The sequence below is a fragment of the Mirounga angustirostris genome, unplaced genomic scaffold, assembly GCF_029215605.1.
Source record: "Mirounga angustirostris isolate CCGP_5_RB_7025 unplaced genomic scaffold, mMirAng1.0.hap1 SCAF_16, whole genome shotgun sequence".
NCBI classification, from domain to species: Eukaryota; Metazoa; Chordata; class Mammalia; order Carnivora; family Phocidae; genus Mirounga; species Mirounga angustirostris.
The window spans coordinates 45133699-45143252 of record NW_026991724.1 but is presented as its reverse complement, the minus strand read 5'-3'; the positions used below and the strand labels follow the sequence as shown (position 1 = coordinate 45143252).

At 35.2% G+C, this 9554-nt stretch overlaps 1 protein-coding gene and 1 pseudogene across 6 annotated transcripts in view; one reads left to right on the top strand and one right to left on the bottom strand.

Moving 5' to 3' along the window:
* Positions 1-845: 845 nt before the first annotated feature.
* The window catches only part of LOC123855591 (zinc finger protein 569), a 62580-nt gene continuing 53871 nt past the window's right edge, over positions 846-9554 (bottom strand). For 5 of the 6 annotated variants that reach the window (XM_064581329.1, XM_045891350.3, XM_054511579.2 and 2 more), the window contains one exon: positions 848-4317. In XM_064581329.1, the coding sequence (XP_064437399.1) occupies positions 2495-4317 (1823 nt within the window). In that variant the 3' untranslated portion in view covers positions 848-2494. Of the gene's footprint in view, positions 4318-9554 lie in introns of all 6 variants that reach the window. The other variant, XM_064581330.1, reaches the window with a different exon arrangement.
* Positions 4313-8865, top strand: LOC123855953 (P antigen family member 3-like; annotated as a pseudogene).

The following is a 9554-nucleotide window of genomic DNA, read 5'->3' as shown; positions in this document are numbered from 1 at the left end:
GTACTTTAATTATGTAAAATGTTAACATTAGGGGAAACTGGATGTAGGATACACAAACTAAACAGTACTGTGGGGTATTATTTCTGCAACCTCTTATAAATCTATAATTATTTCTAAATAAAAACATCTTTTTAAGAAAAAAGATTTGAGAGTGGGGGGAAGGGTGGAGGGGCAGAGGGAGAATCTCAAGCAGACCCCGAGCTGAGCACAGAGCCTGTCGCAGCGCCCGATCTCAGGACCCAGAGATCATGACCTGAGCTGACACCAAGAGTTCAACACTCAACCAACTGCACCACCCGGGTGCTCCACTTAAAACATCTTTTGAAAGTCCCAGTAGAAAACAGACAAAATATATGAATGAGCTATTCACAGAAAAGGAAATCTGAGTTCCATAAATATTTGAAATCAAGGTCTAAATATAAAACATTTTAGATGTGGTACAGGGAAGTGAGCTTTCATATCCACTGGGCACATACCTCACACGTCTAAAATCACCAGCATCTGCATCCTCATTTAAGGATCCAGAAACCAAATAAAGCTTTGCGGAGATATGCTAAAATTCCGTCTGCTCTGATGCAGGCATCTATACTTGGCTTGACACTGTCAGAATATTAATCATGTTTTACATGTATGAATGGTCTCTCAATTTGAAAGCAAGCCAAATGTAGGTGATTTTTTTTTTTTCCAGATGGAGAGCTAATTATCTCAACAAATGACTATTTCTTTTGCTTCTTCACTGTTTTCAACTAGAGAATTTGTGTTTGAAATAAAAAATTTTAAATTTGCATCAAGTAAATGCTATGTATATACTGCTGGTTTTTATTATCTGAATTAACATTGTGAGGAGAGGGTAAGCAAAGTATCATCTTAATTCAGTTTGGTTTGTGTATTATTAAAGATAATTTTCTATAAATGTTAGTATTTGATCATAATCCATTTTTAAGTTGTTTCTATAGGTCGTGTCCTTCACCCATTTGATTCTTAGAGAAATAGGAAAATAAAGGCAAGAAAGACTACAAAAGATAGCAACATAATCTTAACAACCAGATTTGTTACCAGCATATTTGCTTTCATTCTTTTATTAAAGAAATGTTACAGATAAATATAACAATTCCATCTAAACCTCTCCCACTTCCTGAAAGGCAACCAATGTCATAAATGGATCTATGACCAATACACAGTACTGTTCTTTGCATTATTTTATTAATACAAATGTTACATCTTTTTACTGTACATTTTGCTTTTTTTCCTCTCAATATTTATACTGTGATCTATGTAACTATATGTTAAATTTGTACCTTCTCTCTAAATACTGCATTCTATCATGGCAATTATTACATGGTATTAGTCTATCCTTCTACTAATAAGAATTTGTAGTCCAATTTTGTAATATAAATCACGACGAACATAGGGATGTACCTCTTCGTGCCCATATCTGCGTGCCTCTGAAGGCAATACACCAAAGTAGAAAAGACTATTTCATATTTATGTGTTTTTAGAGTGATCCAGTTACTCTAAAGTAATCAATCTTTTTCATTTTCATCAGACTTTTAGCATTTTGCTTTTTATATTCTGGTCTTCAATCTACCTGGATTTTATTTTTGGATATGGTATAGAGTAGAGAGCTGTCATTTTTGTTCATATGACTCTTCCATTTATTCAATAGGCCATTCTTTCTCCAGTGACTTCAACAGCAATACCATACACAAAATTTCCATTATCTTTCTTCAATCCTTGTTTTGTTTCCACTGATTTATTTACTTAACAGGAACACATTATTTAGACACACCAGCTTTAAATAAATATGTGATGCTATCTGGTAGACTGTGTCTTCTCTTTTGTTTTTCACTTGTTTCAGCTATTTGTGGTCCTTTATATTCTCATATAAAAGTTTAAATCAGTTTGTGAAATTCTTAAAATTTAGTGAAAACTTTTGAGTGGAAGTACCTTAGAGACTTAGGAATTTATATTTTTGAAATGTGTTTTCAGACAATGTTATTTTTCTCAAAATTTCAGGTCCTATTTTGTGCCCTTCAAAATGTTTTGTAACTTTATATGTGTGTGTCTTGTAATTACTGTTGTGTTTACCTTAGACATTTTATATCAACACATTTTTGAATTAACTATTTCTTGTGTAAGAGGATATTTCTATAGTTTCTCTCTTTTCCCCCCAATCTTCTTTTTCTTAATACAGTGGCTAGGATAGGAGCTCAACTGTGATGCTGATATGCTGGTAGCAGATATCTCGTTTCATATTTTAATAAGAATGCTGAATAAATATCAATAGAGGTCTATGAAGGTTTTTGATGTTCAGTTTATTCATTACACAATTTGTCACGTTGTGTAAGAATTCTCATGTTTCACAATTATGTGACTTCTTCCAAAGGCTTTCCACATTCATAGTTTTCTGCTCTAGAACCAATTATGTATTGTGAAAGGAGGTGGTAATTCTGAAGGCTTTTCTATCTTCACAATATTCATAGTGTTTCTATTTCTACTGAGTATGAATTCTCTGGTGTCTAACAAGGTGTGACTTTTGGCTAAAAGCCTTACCACACTCATTACAATGATAAGGCTTCTCACCTGTATGTTTTCTCATATGAAGTGTAAGAGATGAGATTTGAGAGAAGGCTTTTCCACATTTACTACAGTCAAAGGGTTTCTCACCTGTATGACCTCGTATATGTATAGTGAGGGATGAGCTTTGAGAGAAGGCTTTTCCACATTTATTACATTCATAGGGTTTCTCACCTGTATGACCTCTCATGTGCACAATAAGAGAAGTTCTTTGAGAGAAAGCTTTTCCACATTCATTACATACATAGGGCTTCTCACCAGTATGACTTCTCATATGTAAATTGAGCAATGAGCACTGAGAGAAGGCTTTCCCACATTTATCACATTCATAAGGCTTTTCTCCTGTGTGACTTCTCAGATGAAGAGTAAGGGATGCAATTTGAGAAAAGGCTTTACCACATTCATTACAATCATAAGGTTTCTCTCCAGTGTGAACTTTCTGATGTGTAATAAAGTTTTGCTTTTGGCTGAAGGCTTTACCACATTCATTACATTCATAGGGTTTCTCTCCAGAATGAATTTTTTCATGGGCAATGAGATTTGATTTCTGGCTAAAGGCTTTGCCACATTCCTTACATATGTAGGGTTTTTCTCCAGTGTGAATCCTCTGGTGTCTAACAAGATTTGACATCTGAATGAAAGCTTTCCCACATTCATTACATTCATAAGGTTTCTCTCTAGTATGAATCTTCTGGTGTGTGATGAAGTTTTTCTTGTGGCTGAAGGCTTTTCTACATTCCTTACATTCATAAGGTTTTTCACCAGTATGACTTCTCATATGTACAGTAAGGGCTGAACTTTGAGAGAAGGATTTTCCACATTCATTACATTCATAGGGTTTCTCACCTGTATGAATTCTTACATGTATAATAAGCATGGAAAACTGAGAGAAGGCTTTTCCACATTTATCACATTTATAAGGTTTTTCTCCTGTATGACTTCTCATATGAAGAGCAAGGGATGCAATTCGAGGGAAGGCTTTACCACATTCATTACATGCATAAGGTTTCTCCCCGGTATGAACTTTCTGATGTGCAGTGAGGCTTTGCTTCTGGCTGAATGCTTTCCCACACTCATTACATTCATATGGTTTCTCTCCAGTATGAATTTTTTCATGATCAATGAGATTTGATTTCTGGCTGAAGGATTTCCCACATTCTTTACATGCATAGGGTTTCTCCCCAGTGTGAATTCTTTGATGTCTAATGAGATTTGACATTTTAATGAAAGCTTTCCCACATTCATTACATTCATAAGCCTGCTCCCTACTATGAATTTTATGATGTTTAATGAGTTTTTCCTTCTGGCTGAAAGCTTTTCTACATTTCTTACATTCATAAGGTTTCTCTCCAGTATGAATTCTCAGGTGTCTGATGAGGTCCAAGGTTTGACTGAATCCTTTCCCACAATGATTACACTTAAAGGGGGTTACTGCAAGATGGGATGGATTAATGCAAAATGATTTTATAGATTCATTATATTCAGAATGTTCCTTTCTTATAAAGATTCTATTATTATTATGACAGTCGAAATTATTATGTTCTAAACACTTTCCAAACAAGTCATATTCATAGAGATTGTGACTGGAAGGAAAAAAGTCCAAGTTAAGAGGAAATGCATTTGCAAATTTCTTACGACATTCATTCACTTTTTCTTCAGTCATTGTTTTTGTGAATTTATCTTCAAATTGTGTCAAAAGTCTGTCCTGGATTTTCTGTTCATCAATTCCCCACATTTCTCCTAAAACAGATTGCAAATAAATAATCACTTGAAAAATTTTTCCAATATTGTAAAATGAAGAAAATTTCAGAAAATATGCTATCATGGGATTGATTCTTGGCTTAAGGCTTAGTTTCCCATTATAAAGCAAATTTCATGTGCGTAGATCTCCTGTTTTCTAAGCTTTAGGAGATCCCAGGAAAAATAGTAGTAGAGGAAAATAAGAATATAAATAGCTTTGATTGTGTTTAAAAATGGGATCTGAAACAAAATAGATGAACTGTTGGGTAAATAAAAGGGAGAATGCAGAATGTACAAATAAAGTAAGATAGGAAAAAACAAAAATAGGAAGTTAAAAATCATTTTTTCTATTAAAATAAACTTTGTTACAAACTTCTTGATATAATTTTTTGGAAAATGCAAATTACCAAAACTGAACCTGTAACAGGCAGGAAACCTGTATGAACCAACTTCCACAAAATAAAGAGACAAATAATGAAAAAGCAATCCCATAAAAACAAACAAATCAAAAAGGCTCAGAGAGATTCACATGGGACTTTGAACACTTAGGGGACATTTGCTTTCATGATTTGCAAAATGTTATAAAAAAGAGAACTTCCAATTTTTTGTGTGTGAAACATAACATTAATACCAAAACCTGAAAAAGATAACAATCAAAAAAGCAAACTACACACCAATTTTACTTATGAATACCAAGGTAAGTTTCTACCTAAAATATCAAAATAACCCAGAAGGAAAAAAAAGTGACCTAGAACACATGAAATATAAGCTACATTATACTTGAGTAGGTGCTGTTTTTTTTATAGATACAAAAGTATGTTTTACTATTAGAAAAATCTACTTCTATAAGCAAATATATTAAAAGGTCAAAGTAAAAAATCAAGTAATCATTTCCAAAGACATTTTTTAAAATGATAAAACTAAACATCTATTTTCCATAAAGAAAACTTCAAAAAAATGGGAATACTTACTTAACTTGAGAAAAAGTACTGTGCAACTTAAATATGAGCACCATATTTAATAAAAAAATCCACCCCCCCAGCCAAAAAAAGGGAAAAATCCCAAAGAACTGACATAAGTACTATCACCACTATTATTACAGTACTGCATAGTGCATTAAGAGAAAGAAATCAGAAGTAGAAAAACATGGAAAGGAAAGATAAGATTAACATTTTTGTCAACAATAAAACAATTTACCTGCAAAATCAAAAGTGAAAAATTATTATAAAAGATAAAAACGTCATTAAAGTCACTATATATCAGAAATACTTCGTTTCAATAGCATTCATATATACAAACAACTATTTAGAAAACATAAGACTATACTTACAATCGCAACAAAAAATATGAAAAATATGGGAATCCAAGATCTTCAGAAAACTAAAATGCACACACAGATTTGACCAAATGGAAAGGTGCTACAGGTTGAATTGTTTGTACTGCAAAAAAGATATGTTGAAATCCTAATTCCCAGTACCTCAGAACGTGAAGTTATTTGGAAAAAGGGTCACTGAAGATGGAATTAGTTAAAATGAGGTCATACCGGAGTAGGGTAACTCATAATCTGACTGGTGTTCTTATAGAAAGGATGCAACATGAACAAACAGAAACACAGGGAGAACACTATGTGAAAATAAAGACAAAGACTGACCTTATGCCATCAAAAGCCAAGGAATGTCTAGGGCTACTAGAAGCTGAAAGAGGGAAGGAAGGGTCTTTCCTCTACAGGTTTCAGAGGGAGCATGGCCTGCGAACACCTTGATTTAGTATTTCTAGCCTCCAGAACTGTGAGAATAAATTCCTGTTATTCTAAGCCACCCAGTTTGGGGTACTTTGTTATGGCAGCCCTAGGAAACTAAGAAAAAATGTATATCACATTGCTGGAAAAGAACATTCAACAGCAAAAATGACACTTATTCACAAGCTAACCTAGCAAAGTAATTTCAATAAAAATGTTTGAAAATACAGGTAACAGCTCAAAGGAAAATGATGCTACGGGTTGCCACCTTAGAGAGGAAATGTGTAAGAGAAGAGCTACTTTTCAATATGTATCCTTTTGTACTTCAGAGATGTATTATGTATTTTAAAAAGTAAATAAAATTGTTCTGAATACTGCAGTAATAAAGTGAGAACAAACAATGGGCAGGTAAAAATTGGATCAAAGAGTTGGAACATAAAACGGGAAGAGCCTACTTAGCATGACTGGATAGGGAGTAAGTACTGTGAGCAAGGGAAAACAAAGAGGGAGAAACTGAGCTTAAATATGGTATAATAAATATATGCATTTATTTCATCCCACCCCAAATCACACCAATGTGAGATAAACAAAGAAAAATGCATAAACTAACAAAGACTACCCAAAAGGAGATGGAAGATCACTCTCTTAAGAAATGGAAGCAGAGGTGGTGTGGTCTGGGTGCAGAACTGTGCAGGTCACGTCTTGCCATCTGGATTTGTTCTTGGTGTGTGAGACCCAACTGTGTGAAATATGAATTGGCAAGTAAGGTCAACATTCAGACCTAGAGCAAGACGAGATGATGAAAAATCTTTGCAGCCAGTTGGGCCTGTGGTTGCCCAGCTGCCTCAGGCTGAGCAACCTCAAGGGGAGGAGCCACCGACTAAGCATCAGGATATTATACCTGATCAAGAGAAAAAAGAAGGAGCATCTGTGGTTCAAGGGCCTGCCTCAGAACTTAATCAAAAGGAACTGGCTGGTGAGAAGATGGCGTGAGCGTGGAGATGGTCCTGCTGTCAAAGGGAGGGGACTTGCAAATCTAGAGCCCCTTGAGATGCCAGAGGCAGGTGAATGGAAACCACAGGTTTAAACGAAGACAAGCTGAAGCCACGTGGGCAGTTCTTGTGTTGAAAAGTGGCTAAAATTCTCTCAATAAAGTTTTGCAGTTTTGTCCAAAGAAGAAAAAAAAAAGAAACGGAAGCAGAAATGCTATCAGTCAGGGACATGAGGCAGAGGATACAAAATAAAAGAATTGGCTCAAGCACAGAGTAAGTGCAAGCCTACATACTGAAGGATAACATTCAGTTCCCTGTTCCTGCTGAGCTCCAAGACTGGAAAATGGAGATTGTTCTCCCTCTCTGCCAGACTAATAATAAAGGAAGGAAAATTCCTGTGCAACTGTAAAGCAGATAAAGTTAGAGACTTGGTTACAGATTGCAAATGTAGAAAAGAAGGCAGAATACTAACCTTTTGGATCACTTAGGGGAAAAAGAGAAGTTCCATTAAGCAAATGATGTTGAAGAAGGTAAGATTAGGTTGTCAAAGTACCATCCAAAGAAAAATGAAAATTCCAAGGGCACAATCAAAATATCATATGTGACACAAGACTCCATGTTTTAAGATGGTGGAATGGAAAAGCAGCTGATATCTTTTCCCTTCTACAAATAATGGGAATGAATTCTCATTGACTCTTGAATGATCCTAGGGGTGGCTGTAACCCCAACTATAATAAATGAGTTAGTGTTGACAAATACAGTGAAGGCTGGAACAGGGGAAGAAGGATTCTAAAAGATAGCTGGTCATGCTGATCTTGGGCAGAACAATCAGCTGACAGTGTCAAAATGGATATCACACCTTGAAGGTTAGAATTAATTATCCCATGATTACAACGATGAAATTTGGGAGTGTAGACTGGTTACAGGAGACTTGTTATCCCAAGATATCCCAGCCAGGACTGAACAAGGAAGCACCATAACATTTACTTTTTTAGGAAGAAGTCTGTTGGGGTGGTAGTGTGAAAATAAAGACAAAGACTGACCTCAGAGTTATGAGAAACGTTGCAGCTGCAGTTCCTTTTTGGATGAGGAAAAATAAAGCCTAAACATACTTTTATACATAAAACCATGTAGAATAAAGGGCTTCAGTATGAAGAACAAATGCATTCATATACACCAAGAATTGGTAAACTTTTTCTTAAAGTGTCAGATAGTAAATATTTTAGGTTTTGTGGGTCACACAATCTTTGATGCAACTATTCAATTTTGCCATTATAATGTGAAAGCAATCCTACACAAGATGTAAATGACTGGGTGTGGCTATGTTTTAATAAAACTTTATTTTCAAAAATAAGTGGCAGGCCTACAAACCATAGTTTGCTGATGATCCCTGTTGTAGATCAGAGTACTCATTTTCTTTCCCTAACATTACCCTTTTTAAAAAAAGCAAGTCAAGGAAGAACTAGCCTACCACTAAAAATGAGAAGGTGCTAAACTCAGATCTATAAAAAGTATTACAAGAGAAGAAACATAAAAGAAACATGATATAAAGAAAGCAGACAAAAGGCACCAGGTCAAACAATTATGGCACACAGTAAATGAAAATTTTGACTATTTCCATAAATGGAAAAGCTTAATGAAAATAAATCTATACATCAACAGCTCAAAATATAAATATAAATAAATGAGGAAGAAACAATAAGAAAACAGAAAGGGATAGGGAACAAAAATGGCAGAACCAAGGAAAGAAATGGAAGAGAAAAATAAAAACAAGCAAAACAAAGAATACCATGCAAGTTGGGGGGGGGGGGAAGAGACTAGATAGTACTTTTAATATTGAAGTTATGGTATGATAACCTCACACTGAAAAATAAGATAATGGTAAAACAAATTTTGATGTGGGGTGCCTGGGTAGCATCTGCCTTCGGCTCAGGTCATGATCCCAGGACCCTGGGATCAAGCCCCACATCAGGCTCCCTGCTCAGTGGGAAGCCTGCTTCTGCCTCTCACACTCCCCTTGCTTGTGTTCCCTTTCTTGCTGTCTCTCTGTCAAATAAATAAATAAAATCTTAAAAAAAAAATTTTTTTTTTGATGCATTACTGGGCTTGTAGAAAGCAGCATAAATCTCCAAGAATACCACAATACTCTCCGTCAACCACACCTGAGTATCATACACTAAAAAATGAGAAAAACAAAAATAAACAAGTATTAGCCAAAATCAGGTCTGCAAGACGGATTTAGAAAGCAAGCTGGAAGATGAATCTGACTTGACTACCTAGGCAAATGAAAGCCCTATTAACTGAAGCATAAGCCTCAAGCCAGGAATAAGGAAAAAGATCAACTGAGGTTGCTACAAAAAGCCAGGACATTCAAAGAAGGTCAGCTGGTCTTCACTTGGTAATGCCTGTTGGCACCTACCAGAAGCACATGTGATTCATCTTCAGAAGAATGCAACCCCAATTTAGGACAGTAAGATTACTGCAAAAAAGGGTTTAAAAATGCCAAA